At 39.5% G+C, this 22,046-nt stretch overlaps 1 protein-coding gene across 40 annotated transcripts in view; it reads left to right on the top strand.

Moving 5' to 3' along the window:
• NIN (ninein) overlaps window positions 1-22,046 on the top strand; it is a 108,317-nt gene that overhangs the window by 62,295 nt on the left and 23,976 nt on the right. For 35 of the 40 annotated variants that reach the window (XR_013521207.1, XR_013521204.1, XR_013521209.1 and 32 more), the window contains 10 exons: window positions 1,837-1,947; window positions 2,330-2,419; window positions 4,221-4,359; window positions 6,182-6,303; window positions 7,701-8,203; window positions 9,106-11,247; window positions 12,863-12,988; window positions 13,097-13,166; window positions 15,004-15,219; window positions 18,809-18,922. Coding sequence is in view for 32 of the 40 variants with exons in the window: in XM_078334893.1 (XP_078191019.1) it covers window positions 1,837-1,947; window positions 2,330-2,419; window positions 4,221-4,359; window positions 6,182-6,303; window positions 7,701-8,203; window positions 9,106-11,247; window positions 12,863-12,988; window positions 13,097-13,166; window positions 15,004-15,219; window positions 18,809-18,922 (3,633 nt within the window). In the remaining 8 variants the exon portion in view is untranslated. Of the gene's footprint in view, window positions 1-1,836; window positions 1,948-2,329; window positions 2,420-4,220; window positions 4,360-6,181; window positions 6,304-7,700; window positions 8,204-9,105; window positions 11,248-12,862; window positions 12,989-13,096; window positions 13,167-15,003; window positions 15,220-16,425; window positions 16,679-18,808; window positions 18,923-22,046 lie in introns of those variants that run through there. The other 5 variants (XM_078334897.1, XM_078334896.1, XM_054239931.2 and 2 more) reach the window with 2 other exon arrangements.

Genomic DNA, 22,046 nt, shown 5'->3' with positions numbered 1-22,046 from the left:
CCCACCAACAGTGTAAAAGTGTTCCTATTTCTCCACATCCTCTCCAGCATCTGTTGTCCCCCGATTTTTTAATGATCGCCATTCTAACTGGCGTGAGATGGTATCTCAATGTCGTTTTGATTTGGATTTCTCTAATGACCAGTGATGATGAGCATTTTTTCATGTTTCTTGGTCTCTCATATCTCTTGTTTTGAAAAGTGTCTGTTCATATCCTTTTCCCACTTTTCGATGGGTTTGTTTTTTTCTTGTAAATCTGTTTTAGTTCTTTGTAGATTCTGGATATTAGCTCTTTGTTAGATGGATAGATTGCAAAAATTTTTTCCCATTCTGTTGGTTGCCAGTTTACTCTGATTGTTTCTTTTGCTGTACAGAAGCTCTGGAGTTTAATTAGGTCCTAATACCTTTCAAATTTGAGCTCCTGCCAGCAAGTCCCAGTGCTATGCCCTCCCCGACCCCACTGCACCTACATCAGCTCTCTCCATGCCCCAGAGGGCAGAGCACATTTATGCTCCTTCACTGCTTTCCCCAACACTGCAGTCCAAATTACTTTTTCATTCCCTTTACATTTACTTTTTTCCTGACAAGATTTAGCACATTTCCTCTTTGGTCATACAGAGTTGTATCCACATCCACCTCCCTCCCCAAGATAATCACAGTATCTGATTTGTCAATCTCCAGAGCAGCAAGTAAACTACACTGCCTGATACAAGGAGATTACTCCATGTTGTTCTAGCCTCTAGATTTAGATGTACTTTGAAAGATTAATGTTATAGAATTGGCATTTTAGGAGAAGGTAGTGTTTTTTAAATGCTCCAGGTACATTATTTTTTTTACTTACATTGGTGTATGAGGGTGTGAAATAGAATATACTAAAAATATACTGGCTCTGTATTCTTTTGGCAAAATGTACTTTGAAAGTGGTGTTCTTCCAATCAGCCTTTAACATTGGAAAAGAAAAATGTCAAATGGTGCACGCGCACACATGTGTGTGTGTATTTTAGCAAATGTGGTTGGAAATCTTTCTTGAGAATACTATATATACAGATCCTTTTAAATTAAGAAAACTTTTGTGGGTTTTAGTTTCTGTGGTACTTTATTATAACATAGATATATACAAATCATGAGCAATTTATATGTGCAGTTTTGCCATCTTTAAACCAAAATAAATTTATAAGTTAAAACCAAATCATACCAATAAATTTATTTTAGAGTTACTCTACTTTTTATACTTTTTCTGAGTTCTCTTTTGCTGGCAGCTGAACAAGTTATTTTGTAATCATTTTCTTTCATTTGTCAATACTGTCTATTGAGAATATTTTTATATTCTATGGCAGTGCTGTCCAATAGATATATAATGCAAGCCACACATGTGATTTCAGTTTGCAAGTAGCCACATTGAAAGGTGAAAAGAAAAAGGTGAAACTAATTTCAAACCATCTTGTTTAATCCAGTATCTCAAAAAGATTATCACTTTGACACATCAGCATACAAAAATTATTACTGAGCTATTTTACATTTTGGAACTATTCAAAATCTGGTATGTATTTTACTCTTACAGTCTGTACTAGACACACTTCGGGGGCTTAGTACCCAGTGTGGCTACTGGCAGCTACCTCTTTTGGACAGTACAGTCCTAAGTGGTCAGAAACAAAAAGGCAAACTTTTTTGTTATAAAATAGATATCAACCTTTTATATTTACTTTTGCCTCCTGTAGTCTACAACTTTTAAGATGGATAAACATCTTTACAGTACTGATTTATGCTATATATAACATGGTACCACAGTTTGCTAATTTCTCAATCTGTGCCACATTAAATTTCCCCATGCTTGTTCAGGAAAACAGTCGTCTGGAAAATGAGCTTCTGGAAAATGCAGAGAAGTTGGCAGAATATGAGAATCTAACGAACAAACTTCAGCGAAATTTGGAAAATGTGTTAGCAGAAAAGGTAAATCTGCTCAAATCTAATTTCCTGATAGGCAGCCTACTTTATGTAGTTTACTCAAAAGAACAGAAACAATGCCACCAGAACACTTTTATTAGGGAATTACTGGAGTAGTTAAGGGAGGTCTAACTTTTGCAGGGATATAATTTACTAAGTTGGTTATGAAGGAGAACATTACCTGGCACTGAGAAATGATCCCTGCCTTCATTGAAGACATCACTCAGTGTGTTCTCCCCATCATTCATTTGGTGGTGTTTGTGCTTAGATGTCACATACCTATCATACTCAAGAGACTGGGTGAATACCAGAAACTGGGCCCTTTGCTGTGCTGGGTCAAAGAAGGGCACTCGGGAAAAATGATGGCTTTGCCCTTTTCTCCTTCTAGTTTGGTGACCTCGATCCCAGCAGTGCTGAGTTCTTCCTGCAAGAGGAGAGACTGACACAGATGAGAAATGAGTATGAGCAGCAGTGCAGGGTAGGTAGACAGAGAACACTGAGTAAGTGCGGGAGTCCCTGGGTTCAGATCCTAGCTTCGCCGTTCCCTAGCTTTGTGACCCTAAGCAAGTTGCTTAATCTGTGGGCGCTTCAATTCCTCATGCATAAAATGGTAAAAATAAAAGCACCCACCACAAAAGGTTGTAGTGAAAATTCCGTGAGTATATGTAAAGTGCTTAGAACAGAGCCAAGGATAGAGTAAGCATTTACATAAATGTTAGCTATTAACATTATTGTTCAATATCCTGAACTGTAGGAAATTATGCAAACTGCATTTAAGTCTGCTTCATCTATGTCAGAAATTGCTGGTGCTGAGAGGAAAATGTGGGTTTTACTCCAAATGGAGGAATATGTGGGCATGGTGATGTGCTTATTCAAAAATTAGCCTTTCCTGATTGATTGTTGCAGACCTAATCTGATGTGATTTGGGTTTGTCCTGTGGGTTTGTTTTTTTTTTTTCTGAATACATTCCTTACTCCATTTATTTATAAAATGCAAATGAAGCAGAAACCACTCAAGTCTTAGCTAGTAAATCATTCCCAATTTCTGCCAGGAGAAACACAAACATTTTTACAAATAACAAGAATCTTTGACTTAAAAAAAATTCCCCTAAAGTTAGGAATTTGAATTTTTTTCTTAAACCAGAAACACGTGTTCATTTTAATAAAACAAATATAACTGAGTTCCAACTGTTACAATAAAAATTTTAATTGTGCAGCGATGAGGAAAACAATCATAATATGCAGTTACTTGCAGCCCTCCTTTTCAGGAAATACACGTGCATGTTTAAGAAAAGAAGCATTTCTACTGCTTTCATAATTTTTAGCTGACAGTTCCAATCAAACAAAGGTATTTTCTAAATGTCTTTAAATTTAATGAATTCATCAGTAAAATTTGTCAGCTCTACCTTCAGAAATTCCCCCAGTTCATCTACTTATTTTCTTTCTTTCTTTTGAGACAGAGTTTTGCTCTGTCACCCAGGCTGGAGTGCAGTGGCTCCATGTTGGTTCACTGCAGCCTCCACCTCCTGGTGGAGCCTTTTGTGACTGACTTCCTTCGTTTAGCATAATGTTTTTAAAGTTCATTCATGTTGTAGCATGTATCGGTTCTTCATTTTTTGAATAATATTCCATTGTGTAGAGAGACCACATCTGGTTTTTCTATTCACCAGTTAATGGACATTTGGGGATTTTTGGCTATTATAAATAATGCAGCTATGAAAATTCGTGTGAAAGTTTTTGTGTGGGCATACACCTACATTATATGGTAACCCTACGTGTAACCTTTTGAGGAACAGCTAAACTTCTTCCAAAGTGGTTGCACTATTTGATATTCTCACTAGTATGATAGTTCCAATTTCTCCACTTCTTCACCAACAGTCGTTATTGTAAGTCTTTTTTATTCTTGCCACCCTAGTGGGTGTGAAATGCTATCTCATTGTGGCTTTGATTTGTATTTCCCTGATAGGTACTGATATTGAGTATCTTTTGCATGCATTTATTAGTCATCTGTATATTTTCATTAGAGAAATATTCAAATAATTTGCCCATTTTAAAAATTATCTTATTGTTGAGTTGTAATAGCCTTTATATATTCTAGTTACAAGTCTCTTATCATATACATAATTTGCAAAACATTTTTACTTTCCTGATGGTGTCCTTTTAAGCACAAAAGATTTTGTTTTGATGATGTCCAATTTATCCTTTTTGTTGTTGTTGTTACCGTTGTTGCTTGTGCCTTTGGTGTCACATCTAAGACCTGTGTTGGTTTTTAAACCCCAGGTATTACAAGACCAAGTAGATGAACTCCAGTCTGAGCTGGAAGAATATCGTGCACAAGGCAGAGTGCTCAGGCTTCCCTTGAAGAACTCACTGTCAGAAGAACTTGATGCTAACAGCGGTGGCATTGAGCCCAACCAGGGTAAACACATTCAGCCAGGTTTTAGATAAAGCTTTTACCTTTGCTTTTAGAACCATGGTTCAGTATAAAATTGCAACATTTGGCAACCTAAAAAAAAAATACTTTGGCCATACTCTTAAACAACTCGTGGTCTGGTGTTTCATTTGTCCTTGAAGTTTTTATGAGAACATTTTTATCTGATTTTGTTATGCATCAACAAAGGAATGGAAGAATCAAACTATAAGGGTATTTGCTTTGTTTAACAAAACAAACAAAAAACTGGCTGAAAATCTGGGAATCTAGGCCTTGGGAGTATTAGAATCCAGACACTGAGCTCTTGCTGTCCCCTTCAAAGAGCATGCCTAACTGGTATGAAGATGGTTTTAGAGAGCAGGCCAGCCAGAAACTACAGAATCCATAGCTGGTTTTCTTATGTTGGCTGTGCTGAATGTCTGTATTGCCTCAGCAGAACAGAGAAGGTAAATAAGGGCTGGCCTCCCATGCCTTTGAGGAAGATTTTGAGTGGCAAGTTTGGAAGGCAGAGTTTGGGAGCTTCCCGCATTAACTTTGAGTGCCTTTCCTGTCTTCTGATAGTCTGCCTTTTTTCTTGGTGTGTTGAATTTAGTTTTCAGAGAGCACTCATAATCAGTTATTCTGTTACAAATAACTTTCTACAGTGCTACTTGGGATAGGAGTGTTGTTCTTACACAGGTTGTTTATTCCTCCTCTTACTGTAGAATAATTAACAGACTGGGGAGGGAGGAGACAAAGAGGCCTTAAGACCTCCCGATTCTTAGCTCATGCTAGTCTGAGGATCTCACAATATGATATATCTCGGCAGCTGTTATGGACTTTTCCATACATGGCCAAGTGTTGGGGTTGCTCCTCATGGGGACAAGAAGCTGTACGATCATGGTGTGGCTCACACCCTGGGTGTTACTTCTCAGTTGGGAATATGCCATCAAATATGAAGAGAAGGCCCAAAGCAAGACTGCCAATCTCAGCTGCTAGACCTGTACCCAAGGAAAGTCCCTTTCTCCCATCTGCCTGTGTAGCCCTACATATAAAGCTATTTTGGGTTCCATTGCCTTAAGAGATTAGACATAATCTTTGCATCTATGTATAAGCTCAGCCCCCAACTTATGCTTTATATTTTCAGTGTTTCTCTGTCATTATCATGGGCAGTTGCAGAGATGAGCTCATGCATGAGTTGAGAATTTCTGCCCACAACTGCCTCTGTCCTGGTTCCTAACCTATGCCCTATTTTTTTTTAAATTTAGCTGATAATTTAAAATGGGATCTACCCACACCCAGGAAATTCATAAGAAATAGCCAGTCTTCTGTAATGTGGAGTGATGGGTTGTAGATAGCATGACCCATGAAGGTAGCTCCTCAAAGCACAGCAACAAATATGCTGGCCATTCATTTTCCTGCCACTTCATCATTCAGTATTTGCTGGATAGGTAGAAGTCTGGTTGGTTTGACCAAACTACCTCATGCTATTACCTCAATTTGCAGCACTTTCCTTAGGAGGTAGTCACCTTTAAGCAAGAATTTCCACCCCCACCACCACCTACTGTTCAAAGAGATGGATTCTATTAAGGTTTCATCCACTGCCTGTACATGAAATAATCAGTTCACCTTCATTTCTTCTTGTTTGCCCTAATGCCTGAAAAGAGAAAAGACTTCTCTTAGCTTCTGTTATTTCCTGTTAGTTCACATCTGTGGCAATTCAACCTGGAAATTATTCCTTAGTTAAATTGGATGTCCCTCCTCAGATGCCACATTGTGTTACTGAAAGAACCTGCCACAGGATCAATGGGTCTCATGTGTTGAATTTCAGGGCTTGGTTCTGAAGAATGCAACCCACTGAATATGAGCATTGAGGCAGAGCTGGTCATTGAACAGATGAAAGAACAACATCACAGGGACATATGTTGCCTCAAACTGGAGCTCGAAGATAAAGTAAGTCCTTCCCACTGATCCACTTCTCTAATTTCTTTTGGCTCTGACAACCTTATGTGTGAAGAGCATTTCCAATTCTTTTTTCTAGCAGAACAGCATATTCTATGCTGGGAACCCACATCCTCAGGATAGTTTTGTAGGTTGATTTTTTCTGGGGAGAGAGTTTCTCCAAAATGTAGTATCTTCAGCCCTGGCAATCATGGAATGTGAAGCTTGAAAGCCATTATATTAGCTCCAATTTATTTCTAAAAAACATCTCAATGAAACTAAAGCCCTTTCATGTTGCATTACCTACTAAATTTGGTACAAGTTCTGAACCTTGGCCTCTAAACTCTTCACCAGGAGGCTTCAGCTTAGGTTTCCAGTCTTCTCTGACACCATTCTTTTGAGTGACCTTCTCCTCCAGCTACAGTTCCCAGTTGTCCATCAAACTGTGTCCTCTTTTGCTTGTGCTGTTACAAACTATGCTGATATTAGTTTCTGCCTCTTGAACGTCTACTTACCCTTCAGGGTTTATAGCTAATGCTGCCTCTTGCATGAAGCCATTCTTGAATTTCTCCAACAAAAATATGAGTTTTTTCCCTACTTCAAATTCCTGGGTTATATTGTAGCTCTTTTTTCTATACCTTTTATTTTCTGCCTCCTACTGTACTGATAGTTGTCATATCCATGTCTAGACTGGTTTCTCCTGGATAGCAGGAACCATGTCTTACCCAGCATTGTGTTCTGAGGCCTTCAAGTACCTGATAGGTGTTCAATAAATATTTGAATTTAATTAAATATTTTAAGACCCAGCAGGGCACAGAGGCTCATGCCTGTAATCCCAGCACTTTGGGAAGCTGAGGCGGGCAGATCACTGAGCCTAGGAGTTCAGGACCAGTCTGGGCAACATGGCGAGACCCCATCTCTACAAAGAAATACAAAAAAAAAAAAAAAAAAATAGGGCATGGTGGTGTGTGCCTGTAGTTCTAGCTACTCTGGAAGCGGAGGTGGGAGGATTGCTCAAGCCCTGGAGTTGGAGGTTGCAGTGAGCCATAATCATGCCACTGCACTCCAGCTTAGGTGAGAACCTATCTCAAAAAGTTTATATGTTTCAAGACTCAAGTTTACAGCTGGAAAGGATGCATGGGAAGACAGTGGGTATCTGTGTGTAATGGCTGCTCGGTTCTTAATAGAGTTGTTCAGAGACTAATAAAATTCAATCAGTTAAAAGAGATATGTAAACCATGCTTGACTTAAATATCTTGTTTAAAGTGTTAAATTTGGTTACTTTAAAACAAGATGGGGAAACTGAGAAATGTCTTGTAGAAAAAAAAAAAATACTTGCTGCTTCATTACTTCCCTTCCAGTGGCCCTGAGCTGAGTAATCTGATCGTGTTATCACTCTCTGCTTTCAGGTGCGCCATTATGAAAAGCAGCTGGATGAAACTGTGGTCAGCTGCGAGAAGGTGCAGGAAAACATGAAGCAAAGGCATGAGAATGAAATGCACACCTTGAAAAAACAAATAAGTGACCTTAAAAATGAAATTGCTGAACTTCAGGGGCAGGCTGAGGTGCTTAAGGAGGCACATCATGAGGCCACCTGCAGGCATGAGGAGGAGAAAAAACAGCTGCAAGTGAAGCTTGAGGAGGAAAAGGCTCACCTGCAGGAGACGCTGAGGCTGGAACATGAGATGGAGCTCAAGGCTAGACTGGCGCAGGCTCAGGCCAGCTTTGAGCAGGAGAGGGAAGCCCTTCAGAGTAGCGCCTGGACGGAAGAGAAGGTGAGAGGCTTGACTCAGGAACTAGAGCGGTTTCACCAGGAGGAGCTAACAAGCCTGGGGGAGAGGCACACTCTTGAGAAAGAGGAGTTGAGAAAAGAGCTCTTGGAAAAGCACCAAAGGGAGCTTCAGGAGGGAAGGTAAGAAAGTAAGGGGAAATGGAGCTGCCTGGGGTGCATTTCTTGGGGCATTAGAGTACTAGTTGCTTAAGAGACTTGGAGAAATTAGAAGGCATAGTAGTAGCCCATTGATTGATGAGATTCTTTGAAATATTTTTGACTGCTTTTGCTACTGTTTTGATGTGAGCCTACCTTGGGTTGATTGGAACTGTTTTTGTTTTGTTATGTTTGTAAAAGAGGAAAGTATTCCTTGTATTAAGATTTATTATACCTTGCAAGGCTCAAGAGGAGGATAAGATTATCCCAAAAGTGGTTCCTTCCTAGCTCAATCCTATTGCTTTCTGAGAAAAGCTGTTAATAAACTGGATTCCAGGCAAGATTATTCCTCCCAGAGTTAAGAAACAGCACTTTGTGCCTACCTTCCTCATGTAAAATCCCAGGGTTTCGTTTCATCACACCCTGATTGACTTGGTGCTACTTGGTTAAATAAGAAGCAAAGGCAGAATGGATTTGTTAATATGTGTAGTTTATGTGACTGATATCCTATAATGCATGCTTAATCAAAATGAAGGAATAGTATATATTTCCCAAGTTAGGGATTAGATTAATGTGCATTTGGTCATTTAAGTCTTTGGTTTAAAAATCCCCAAACAAATACATCCAAGAATATGCCAGAGAAATTAGTTTCTAAGATTTTCCCCTAACTCCAGAGAGAGGTACGTCTTTTAAGTGAATTATGGCTGCCAGTCTTAACTTTCAGAAATGAGATCCCTTTCCAGTATAAATAAATCATATAGGTGTAAGTTAAGACCATTTTTAGGTTCAGTTGTCTGCTTAGCAGCTTTCTCAGTGCATGGGAAAATGGTTTTTGTTTGCTTCTGGAGTTGGCAGTTTCAATAATGCTGTATGTTGACTACATTTAGGGAAAAAATGGAAACAGAGTGTAATAGAAGAACCTCTCAGATAGAAGCCCAGTTTCAGTCTGATTGTCAGAAAGTTACTGAGAGGTGTGAAAGCACTCTGCAAAGCCTGGAGGGGCGCTACCGCCAAGAGCTGAAGGATCTCCAGGAACAGCAGCGTGAGGAGAAATCCCAGTGGGAGTTTGAGAAGGACGAGCTCACCCAGGAGTGTGCGGAGGCCCAGGAGCGGCTGAAAGAGACTCTTAAGAGAGAGAAAGCAACTTCTTTGGTCCTGACCCAGGAGAGGGAGATGCTGGAGAAAACTTACAAAGAACATTTGAACAGCATGGTCATTGAGAGAGAGCAGCTGCTCCAAGACCTGGAAGACCTAAGAAATGTATCTGAAACCCAGCAAAGCCTGCTGTCTGACAAGATACTCGAGCTGAAGAGCAGTCATGAAAGAGAGCTGAGGGAACATGAGGAGGTCCTTTGCCAGGCAGGGGCCTCGGAGCAGCTGGCTAGCCAGCGGCTGGAAAGACTAGAAATGGAACATGACCAGGAAAGGCAGGAAATGATGTCCAAGCTTCTGGCCATGGAGAACATTCACAAAGCAACCTGTGAGAAAGCAGATCGAGAAAGAGCTGAGATGAGCATAGAAATCTCCAGACTTCAGAGTAAAATAAAGGAAATGCAGCAGGCAGCATCTCCTCTCTCCACACTTCAGCGTTGTTGCCAGGTGATAGGAGAGGAGGAGGTGGAAGGAGATGGAGCCCTGTCCCTGCTTCAGCAAGGGGAGCAGCTGTTGGAAGAAAATGGAGATGTCCTCTTAAGCCTGCAGAGAGCTCATGAACGAGCAGTGAAGGAAAATGTGAAAATGGCTACTGAAATTTCTAGATTGCAGCAGAGGCTGCAAAAGCTGGAGCCAGGGGTAGTGATGTCTTCCTGTTTAGGTGAGCCAACTACTGAGTTTTTTGGAAAGACTGTGGAACAAACAGAGCCGTTTTTACAGCAAAACCAAATGAAGCAAGTAGAAGGTGTGACCAGGCCGTGTGTCCTAAGTGACCTAGGAGATGATGAGGTCCCAGACCTGGGAAGTACAGGGACAAGCTCTGTTCAGAGACAGGGAGTCAAACTAGAGGAGTCTGAAGCTTCAGTAGAGGGTTTTTCCGAGCTTGAAAACAGTGAAGAGACCAGGACCGAATCCTGGGAGCTGAAGAATCAGATTAGTCAGCTTCAGGAACAGCTAATTATGTTATGCGCGGACTGTGATCGAGCTTCTGAAAAGAAACAAGACCTGCTTTTTGATGTTTCTGTGCTAAAAAAGAAACTGAAGATGCTTGAGAGAATCCCTGAGGCTTCTCCCAAGTATAAGCTGTTGTATGAAGATGCGAGCCGAGAAAATGACTGCCTTCAGGAAGAGCTGAGAGTGATGGAAACACGCTATGATGAGGCACTGGAAAATAATAAAGAACTCACTGCAGAGGTTTTCAGGTTGCAGGATGAGCTGAAGAAAATGGAGGAAGTGACTGAAACATTCCTTAGCCTGGAAAAGAGTTATGATGAGGTCAGAATAGAAAATGAGAAGCTGAATGTTCTGGTTTTGAGACTTCAAGGAAAAATTGAGAAGCTGCAGGAAAGTGTGGTCCAGCAGTGTGATGGCTGCTTATGGGAAGCCAGTTTAGAGAACCTGGAAGTCGAACCTGATGGAAATACACTTGAGCTCAATCAGACACTGGAAGAGTGTGTGCCCAGGGTTAGGAGGGTACATCATGTCATAGAAGAAAGTAAACAAGAAAACCAGTACCTTGAGCAGGGGAATAAACAGCTCTTGGAAAAAGTAAAAGCACATGAAATTGACTGGTTACACAGAACAATTCAGACACATCAAGAAAGGCCAAGAGTACAGAATCAAGTTTTACTGGAGGAAGATACTACTTTCCTAAGTTTTCAAGACAGACATTTTCAGCATCAGGCCACAATAGCAGAATTAGAACTGGAGAAAACAAAGCTACAGGAGCTGACTAGGAAGTTGAAGGAGAGAGTCACTACTTTAGTTAAGCGAAAAGATGTACTTTCTCAAGGAGAAAAGGAGGAAGAGCTGAAGGCAATGATGCATGACTTGCAGATCATGTGCAGTGAGATGCAGCAGAAAGTTGAACTTCTGAGGTAATGTATGTACCTTCTAGGCGTCACGAATCCCGCAGCACACCTCACCAAATCTAACTTCCGCTGCTTGCTGTGCCTAGAGAAACTAACCTATTAGTCTTCAAGAAGAGAGCAGTACTCTTTAGACGTCCTTTTGCTTCTGTGCCGTATTAACAAATAAAATAACCTTGTTTAGGAGGCATTCCCTTCCTCTGTAGTAAATAAATGTTCATATGGGATATGAAAGTTCACAATGGCGAGTGTTTGCTGTTTAACCACGTGCATCCTCAATGTACCTCTTTAACTTTTTTCTAGCACTTATTTCATTTTGATGGGTAGGGATTTTTTCTTTCCTAAGTGTTACTTTCCTCATTTTGAGGAAACATGTTGTATGAGAATGATTGCCTTTTCGTGTATTAGTAACTCAGTAGAGAAGAACTCACTTCTTATGCTAACATAGAAAAAATGTTCTGTGTCTTATAGTTTTGCACTCATATCACTTGAAGTACATGCCGATAACCCATAACCAATGCAATGGCCATGGCACCATGGCTTATGCCTGCAATCTCAACTCCTTGGGAGAGCAAGGCAAGAGGATTTATTGAGGCCGGGAGTTTCCAGATCAGCCTAGGGAACATAGTGAGACTGCCTCTACAAAAAAATTTTTTAAATGTTATCTGGGCATGGTGGTGCATACCTGTGGTCCCAGCTACTTGGGAGGCTGAGGTGAGAGGGTTGCTTGAGTTTGAGAGGTTGAAGCTACAGTGAGCTGTGATCTTGCCATTGCACTCCAGCCTGGGTGACAGAGTGAGACCCTGTCTCCACCAAAAAAAAAAAAAAAAAAAAAGACAAAACAGTAGAAATTTATCTTAGAACATATAATTTAATTGAGGAACTGCCGGATTCTAATAAATATGCTTGAAGAGCAAAGATAAAAGTAGAAGTAATTTGAACCACTGCCCACTTGACATTATAAACTATAATTGCATAGTCTTCTAGCAAATTTGGTTTTACAAAAAAAAAAAAAAAAACAAACACAAAACCTTGTAAACTATTACTGCATGTCTGAAATTTCTCTAAAATAGTTTAATTCTGAATGTAGTCTTCTTCTTTAGACCATGTTAGTCCTAAAAATTAGAATATAATGAGATGAATAGAATCACAAAGTAAACAGTGTACATATTTCATTTTGGACCTTTGATTTATATAGAGAATTTTCTTTCTCTAGGCACGCAGGGGCCTAAAACTAAGCTAATATATATAGCTTTGTAATGTGGCTTATGTGTATTCAGAACTGGTAGGACTTGAGACTGAGATAAATGAAGTCATTTGCTCAAAGCAATATGCTTACCATTGAGAAAAATCAGCAACGAGAATGAGCTCTGAGTCTCGATTCATTTCTCCAGGCTTAAGGGTTTTTTAACTACACCTCTCTAACATCTTTTAGTGAAATTCTTCCCAAAAGAAATGTGTCAAGATGTCATAACTTGATTTCCAAGTACTAAGCGACTACTAATTTAGACTTTTCTTTTTAATTGGCATGGTTTACTCATCCTTTTGGAAGTTGCTAGAAACTATTTTCCAAAGATGCCAGATGACTGCCTTGTAACTATTTTTTTAAATCTCTGTGCTTCAGATATGAATCTGAAAAGCTTCAAGAGGAAAATTCTATTTTGAGAAATGAAATTACTACTTTAAGTGAAGAAGATAGCATTTCTAACCTGAAATTAGAGAAATTAAATGGATCTCAGGAAGAAATGTGGTAAGACATATACTTACATTTTCCTAAGACATTTTTGCAAAGACTGAAATTCTTTTACTTCAACTTTTAAAGCCTTGCCATTGAATTTTATTTTCATCATTCCTTTAGGCAAAAAACAGAAACTGTAAAACAAGAAAATGCTGCAGTTCAGATGATGGTTGACAATTTAAAGAAACAGGTAAGGAAATACTTAGTATTTCTCAATTTTTTTGATTCCAAAATTTTCCCTTTTTTTGAAATTTGTAAATTGATAGCACACGCTAATGAATAGCATATAGCTAATGACAGAAGGTTATAAATTCTGAATTTGAAAATGGAAACTTACCTCATACTGACTCTAAACTAGCTTCCTATTTCATATTAAATAATCTATATATTATTCTAGACCCTAAGTGCTTAATAAAGCTTTATAATCAGCAGAGTTAAGGAGGTGATACCTCTAAAACCATACCTATGAAATACTAGCTCTAGCCCTTGTGCAGTTTCAGTTAATGTTAGCCCATTTTCCTCACCAGGATTGAAAGCAGAAACTTACGGACAGAATTTCATATATACAGAATGCCAGCTAATCAGCATATCATTTCACAGAATTACAATTTACTCAGATAGCTGGTGCCATTTAGTGCTCAATTTGTATAATCTTACAACATGTAGTTATAAAAAAGGAAGGCCGTTTAAGAATCTGTCTGAAGCAGTCAAAAGACAAGGACATATTGGGAAAGAGTATTTTCAGCACTTCAAATAGACAATGTGTTAACATCCAAAATGTATTTTGGAGTCTTACAAATAAGTGGGAAAACCCAGTTGAAATATAGGCAGTCTATATGAATGCTCAAGTCACACAACAAAAGAATACAAAAAATGGTTAGCCTTATTAGTGATTAGAGAAGTACAAATTAAATGTTTCTTTTTTTAACCTATTGAATTTGCAAAAAGTAAAGATTGATATCATCTAGCATTTAAAATGATGTGAGGAAATGAGTGTACCCATACATTGTTAGGATTATAAGGTGGTAGCACTGTGAGGAAGACATATTGGAGATATCTGTTGAAACAGTAATGTGCGCGCACATGCACACACATGCACTCGCGCACGCACGCGCACACACACACACCCCTTCTAACCCAGCAATCCTACTTCTAAAAAATTCTAAATACAATATGCTACTATATATAAATAGATTTTCTAAAAGATCTATTTACAAGAAATAATGTTTTTTTTAAAAAAAAAACAAACCTTTATGTCTATCTATGTGGGAATGGATAAATGCATTATGGAATATCCTATAGCCAATAAAAAATAGAGCTGTGGTGTTTGCTGAACACACTGACTTGGAACAAGTCTTTTTTTTTTTTTAAGACAGTTTCACTCTTGTTGCCCAGGCTGGAGTGCAATGGCACAATATTGACTTACTGCAACCTCTGCCTCCCAGGTTCAAGTGATTCTTTTGTTTCAGCCTCCTGAGTAGCTAGGATTACAAGTGCATGCCACCACCCCTAGCCAGTTTTTGTATTTTTAGTAGACGGGGTTTCATCATATTGGTCAGGTTGGTCTCAAACTCCTGACCTCAGGTGATCTGCTTACCCTGACCTCCCAGAGTGCTGGGATTACAGGTGTGAGCCACCGTGCCGGGCCTGGAAAGAGTCTTTAAGATACTATAAGAAGAAAAAGCAAGCCATCTAAACATAAAATTTCCAAATTTTTGCTAAAGAGAAGAAAAAAATCTGTATGTGTGTATGAGTTCTGTAAATGCACAGAAAATGATCTGGAGGGATATCCAGCTGTGGGCAATTGGGCTCCCCTGTGGAGTAGACTGAGGGTCTCACTTCTTCATATCCTTCTAAATTGATTGGATTTATAATAATGAGTATGTATTATTTCTGTTATGCAATACATATATTTTAAACTTTGCATGAGAGGGAAAAGACAATTATGTCTCCAAATTTGTTTTTTGTTTTGTTTTTTAGCACAAGTAGGGTAACAAGTTTTAAAAACTTATTTCAATTTTAATTAGATTTCAGAATTAAAAATAAAAAACAAGCACTTGGATTTGGAAAATACAGAACTTAGCCAAAGGAACTCTCAAAATCAGGAAAAATTGCAAGAACTTAATCAACGTCTAACAGAAATGCAATGCCAGAAGGAAAAGGAGCCAGAAAGCAGCACACTGGAGGAATGGGAACAAGAGCAGTTTAATCTGAAAGAAGAACTGGAGCGTTGTAAAGTGCAGGTATGGTCTGTAGCTACCCGACAGCTTTTGTTGAGGAAATCCCAAGAAATAGAAGAAATCCTTGATTAAACTTTATGTTTAAGAAAGTCTTAGTAATTAAGACAGTATGGTCCTGGCACATGAAAAGTAGGTAAGTGGAATAGAAAGACTAGAGTTAGACCCAAATACAAATGGGAATGTAGTCTACAGCAAAGGTCCTTTTCAAACCACTGGGGTAAAAGTGGACTTTTTAATTAATGGTGCCTAAACAACTGGGTAGACATTTGGAAATGGATAAAATTAGACCCATATTTCATTCCATGCACAAGAATAAACTTCAATTGGATTAGGAGGCGAAATATAAAACTATACAAATACTTGAAGAAAATATGGGTGAATTTTTCTTTAACTCTGGTCTAAAGAAAGGCTATTTAACTCAAAAATCAGAGGCAATAAAAAATTGATTATATTTTTAAAAAATTTTACATGGCAAAAAAAATCATAAAGTCAGAAGACAGCTGACAAACTAGGAGAAAATATTCACAACACATATCACAGTGAGAACGCCTAATCCCTAACAGTAAAAAACTCTTAAAAATGGAGGGACATGGGACCAAAAGTCTGATAGCAAAATGGGAAAAACATACCAACAAATAAATCACATAAAAAAGATAAAAATGGACCAGGCGTGGAGGCTCACACCTGTAATCCCAGCACTTTGGGAGGCCAAGGCAGGAGAACAGCTTGAACCTAGTAGTTCAAGACCAGCCTGGACAACACAGCAATACTCCGTCTCTACAAAGAGTTTTAAAATTGGCTGGGCATAGTGGCAGACACCTGTGGTCCTAGCTACTCAGGAAGCTGAGGCAGGAGGATCCTCTGAGCCCAGGAGCTTGAGGTTGCACCAATATACTCCAGCCTGGGTGAGATCCTGTCTCTAAATAATAAAATTATTAAAATGACCCTCAAACCTATGGAAAAATGTTCATAATCACTCAATTAGAGAAATGCAAATTAAAACAGCACTTACGTGATTTCTCACCTATTAGACTGGCAACAATTTTAAAATATGACAGCACACTCTGTTGGCAAGGCTGTGGGGAAGCAGACACTTTCATACTTTGCTGGGAGAATGCAAACTGATACTGCCTTTTTGCAGGTGTATTTGACAATACCTAACAAAATTACATATGTACCTAGGGTTTGCTCTGGAAATCTCACTTTTAGGAATCTGCCCAAAAGATACCACCCCAACAATATGAAAACTCATACGCAGAGGGTTACTCACTGCAGCACTGTTTATATTTGCAAAGCTGTGGAAACAACCTACATGCTGATATGTGGGAGAGTAGGTGAATAAATGTGGTGGTATGACCATACCATGAAGTAGTACTGTGCAGCTGTTAAAGAAAAAGGAGAAAAAGAAACCCACAGTTATATGAAATGATTTCCAAGACAGACTGGTAAGTGAAAAAGTACAAAAAAGTATAGAATGCCTTTGTGCATGTTAGAAAGGGATATTTAAAAATACATGTCTGCTCATTTGTACAAAAGATACACAAGAATGATAAACCAGAAACTAAAGAGGGAGGGTGGGAAAGGGATGGAACAGAGAAATGAGAATGTGCTAGAAGGGACAAGGAAGGCAGTGACGCTTCTCTGAGTTTATCTTTTCATATCGCTCTGACTCTTAGAACCATAGTAATGTTTCACATACTCTTCACTTACCCCCAAAATAAATGCACAAGTAAAACCAACCAATCAATATGGTAGTGGTGGGGGAAGAAACCCAAAGGGAACACATGCGTGAACAGATGAGCCTGACTGTGTTATAAATGGATAATATAACTACACTGGGGAAGAAAACAATTATCTTCAGTAATTCAGAAATTATTATCTTAACTGGATACTATACAGGCTAAAGACAAGATGAACTGTACCTACATGCTATGATAATCTAGTCAGTAAACAGGATTCTCATGAGAGGTATGGGTTAGTAATTCTGAAACTACTGTATGTATTACTAAAATTGAACAAATAAGTAAATATGTTGTAAGCACTAAGAACTAGATTTCTCACTGTTGGAGAAGAAGTGGCCAGTGGGGCAATGAGAAATGCTAAGATGAACCCTCTGATGCTAGATTGAGATCTGAGATATTTATATACACTCATGGTTTCTAATATACATATAAAGCTAGATAGATACAGAAACATAAATATGTCTCTATGCATGGAGTACCCAGATCTTGGTTACTAAGCACCATTCTCCTATAAAAGGAATCAGGGTTCCTTGGAAAAATGATTGATTCTAGGGCTGGGGCAGAGAAAATATAGGATAAGCCTGGAACATCTCATGGGGCCAGAAGAAAAAAGTGTTGTTGGAAAAAAGATAAGGCATGTCAAAATGGTACACGCTCCTAGTCGAAGGGGCTCCTAATGGCCAAAGCTGGAACAATTTGATCCGCAAAATAAATGATAGTATAGAATAAAATAAGTATTAATTATCAAGTAAATATAGACTACAACAAGTATCAGCCAGGTATAGTGGCTCATGCCTGTAGTCATAGCACTTTGGGAGGCCAACGCAGGCGAATCACTTGAGCCCACAAGTGCAAGACCAGCCTGGCCAACATGGTGAAACCCCATCTTTACAAAAAAATACAAAAATAAAAATTAGTGGGGCATGATGGCATAGTTCCAGCTATTCAGGAGGCTGAGATGGGAGAATCGCTTGAGCCCAGGAGGTCAAGGCTGCAGTGAGCCAAGATTATACCACTGCACTTCTGCCTTGGCAATAGAGTGAGACCTTGTCTCCCTCCCAAAATAACTGAATAAATAAACATGAGTCCATATCGATGCAAAAACATTAAATAAGCAGGGGGGAAAAAACAGTTCTTTCTTATAGTGGAATTCCAATTAATAAATGAAGAAAAAAAGAAGAAAACAGAAAATCATCATTAGGCAAACACCCCAGTAATAACAGTTGTAGACAACATGCACTGATAAATGATAAAATTAATAAGCAGAAGTTTGAGGAGAAACAGGATTTGTATAGTCTCAAAGTATCTCCCCCATGAAAAAGACAGTAATTTTACAGAGGAGAAACATGCAAAACCTACCTTAGAAATCATATTCGTGCCATTTAAGTTGAAAGTCTTTTACATATAAGGATAAAAAATGGTCATAAAACAGTGTGTCGGCCGGGCGCAGTGGCTCAAGCCTGTAATCCCAGCACTTTGGGAGGCCGGGGCGGGTGGATCACGAGGTCAAGAGATCGAGACCATCCTGGTCAACATGGTGAAACCCCGTCTCTACTAAAAATACAAAAATTAGCTGGGCATGGTGGTGCGTGCTTGTGATCCCAGCTACTCAGGAGGCTGAGGCAGGAGAATTGCCTGAACCCAGGAGGCGGAGGTTGCGGTGAACCAAGATCGCGCCATTGCACCCCAGCTTGGGTAACAAGAGCGAAACTCCGTCTCAAAAAAAAAAAAAAACAGTGTGTCATTGAGTTCATATTATTGCTTCTTTAGTATGGCTTTTTGTGAACCTAGTAAGTTTCCCCAGGCTAAACGTATATGTCAATTATTTGACTTTTTGATTTTTCTCTTAGTCCTCCACTTTAGTGTCTTCTCTGGAGGCAGAACTCTCTGAAGTCAAAATACAGACCCATATTGTGGAACAGGAAAACCTCCTTCTCAAAGATGAACTGGAGAAAATGAAACAGGTGAGGCTGTGTCCAGCTTACGGGGATTCACAGAACAGTATGTACCTGGAGGGCTCCTGGTGGCCTGGTGTTTCTAGCCACCAGTTATCCTTTGTATCAAGTCCTGTCAACTAGCTTGGTAGCTGAGGACTTAATGCTTGGCAAAGTTGAGGACCTGAAGTGCAAAAGCCTATTCATAAAGGCTATTGCTAATTATCCATGTGTCGTTCTAGTTAGGTAACTTATATATGTTGTATGCACTGAAGTCTTTTTTGGGTTTTTTTGAGACAGTATCCTTCTTCCCTCTGTTGCCCAGGCTGGAGTCCAGTGGCGTGATCTTGGCTCACTGTAACCTCCACCTCCCAGGCTCAAGCAATTCTCATGTGTCAGCCTCCCGAGCTCAAGCAGTTCTCGTGCCTAAGCTTCTCATGTAGCTGGGATTACATGCGCCCGCCACCATGCCCAGCTAACTTTCATATTTTTAGTAGATGTAGGGTTTTGCCATGTTGGCCAGGATGGTCTCAAACTCCTGGGCTCAAGCAATCCACCTACCCCAGCCCCACAAGATGTTGGGATTTCAGGTGTGAGCCACTGCACCTGGCCCACTCTAAAACTCTGTTATCATAAATGAATCCCAACCACTTCAGTTTAAGAAATTGTTGTTCTACTTTCACCCAGCCAGGTTATAAAGTAACGTATGTTTGTCTAAAAGGAGGGGGACTGTTTTGCTTATAACTTTTCTAATTCTGTTCACATTGATTTCTGAGACATTGATGAAGCTGATCCTTCTCCCTTTTTCTGTAACAAGTATGAGGCATCAGTTCTAGAGCATGATGGCATGCAGTCTCACTTACAAATTTGGCCTTCAGAAGCCTATTTCAAAGTTTCAAACAAAGACTTAAAACTTTAGGCCAGGCACAGTGGCTCATGCCTTTAATCCCAGTACTTTGGAAGGCCAAGGTAGACAGATTACCTGTGGCCAGGAATTTGAGACCAGCCTGGGCAACAGAACAAAAGCCTATCTCTACAAAAAAAAAAAAATTAGCTGGCCGTGATGGCGTGCACCTGTAGTCCCACCTACTCAGGAGGCCGAGGCGGAAGAATCACCTGAGCTCAGGAAGTCAAGCCTTCAACGAGCCGAGATCACACTACTGCGCCACGGCACTCCAGCCTGGGCCAGAGAACCCTCTGTCTCGAAAAAAGAAAGAAACAAAAAAGGCTGAGTTTTAAATATGAAAATAGGAAGGAGGTCTCACCTTAAAAATTATGTCCTCTCATGGAGAAATGCATTGTTGGATAAAAAAAATGTGTCCTAAACATTGTCCTCTTTTAATTTTCATTATTTACAGGAATCTTTCCATTGGAACAATCCTGATTTATAGTAGGAAAATTTAGTTGTTCCGTTTTGTTTGCTTGCCTCAGCCTCAGATTATTATGGCACTCATATCTTATAAAATTGTCTTTCTTATATCTGTCTCTTCAGCCTGTAAGCACAAAGTTGTCCTTCCCTGAATGCAGAAACATTCAGTCTGTACCACCTGGTATTACTGTTGATCTGATTGACCCCTAGGAGTCTTGCTTTCTTAATAGCAAGACTATTAAGTCTTTCATAATGCCTAGTACTGTACTGGTACTCAACAGGTGCTTTCTAAGAACCTTTTCAAGTCAACTACTGCTATGCAGAATACATTTTTTCTGCTGTGACTTGAGAAGTTGTCTGTCCCATATAAACATAATAGAAATTAAGACTCACAGGGCCTTTCTGTGGTGTGGTGAAGTATTCCAAGGCTATTACTACCAACTTTATCCTAATTAAATTGAGAATCCTTTTTTCCTTGACTTTTTAAAAGCCTTTAGGATGATAATGATTGGTTTCAAATTCATAGTATTGGAAATGTGTGCTTTGTGGCTTTGCTAAGCTAAAGAACAGAAGGAAAGGAGCAGAGCTAGGAGAAAAATAACATGATGAGGACATCATTCAACACCTTTTTATTGCTTTAAAAAAAAAAAAAAAAAAAACAGAGGCAGTATAAATAGTGCGATGGAGAAATAGCCTGGTCTGCCTTTGGTAGAAAGTTGTTTCATCAGGTACCTGGACCCTTTTGATCCCAAGAAGAGGGCAGTGTCAGCTCATCATTGCTACAATACAGTATGGACCCAGAAGGCATGTGCCACTCTGTATGACGGCATGATTCACAGTTCACAGAGCACTGTTACGTGTTGTTTATTGCACTGAAAGGAAACAGTCTACAGACATCCCAAGTGGCATCAAGCTTTCTGGGTGTCTGGAGGGTGGGAAGGCAAGGCAGTGGGTAAAGTAAAAGTCCTTTCTCAAACCAGTGCCCAGGTACTTGAAAATACATTTTCCTACATTCTTCTGACTTGTTCAGATTTGTAAGGTATGCTGGATTTGTTACCAGTTGAAGACAAAATTCAGCCCTGAAAGTCTGTTTGTCTTACTATTCCTACAGCTAAATGTAAAAGAACTTCAGGTTCACAAAGCAGAAAAGATGGTCGTGAAATCATAATGATAATAAAGAACTGAAAAGCCAAGTGAAAACAGAGGAAAGTTACAAACTTATTAACTATGGGAAAGAGTTAAGCAGTGTCAGAAACAGCCTCTTTAAAGGATGGTTTCTCAACAGGGTGAGGGGGTGAGGAATGCTCTCCCACCCCAGAATATTTATCGGTTTCTGGGTACATTATTTTCACAACTGGGAGCTGGGGAGCGGTTACTACTGGCATGTTGTGAGTAAAGCCAGAGGTGCTGTGAAACATCCTACAATGTCCAGAATGCCCCCCAACACCCGACAAAGAGTTATCCAGCCCAAAATGAGACTAGTACCAGCACTGAATTTGAAAAGGAGTAAGAACACTCTTTGGTTTCTCTTGATTTGATAAAATGGAGAGGAAAAGCCAGTGTGTCCACATCAACAACATTTTACTGACCAGCCAGCATAGGCATCTTCTGAAAGGAAGAGCACAGGGAACAAGCTGAAAAACACAATTTTATCTTTAAACTTGCCTTTGGGTGTTACCTTGTATGTGGTTCAGTTCATGCCAATTACAGACTTTTTTTTTTTTTGAGACAGAGTTTCTGTCACCAGGCTAGATAGAGTACAGTCATCTTGGCTTACTGTAGCCT

This window comes from Callithrix jacchus, chromosome 8 (assembly GCF_049354715.1).
Source record: "Callithrix jacchus isolate 240 chromosome 8, calJac240_pri, whole genome shotgun sequence".
Taxonomy (NCBI): Eukaryota; Metazoa; Chordata; class Mammalia; order Primates; family Cebidae; genus Callithrix; species Callithrix jacchus.
The sequence above is the reverse complement of the archived record's forward strand: the minus strand, read 5'-3'. Positions and strand labels throughout refer to the sequence as shown.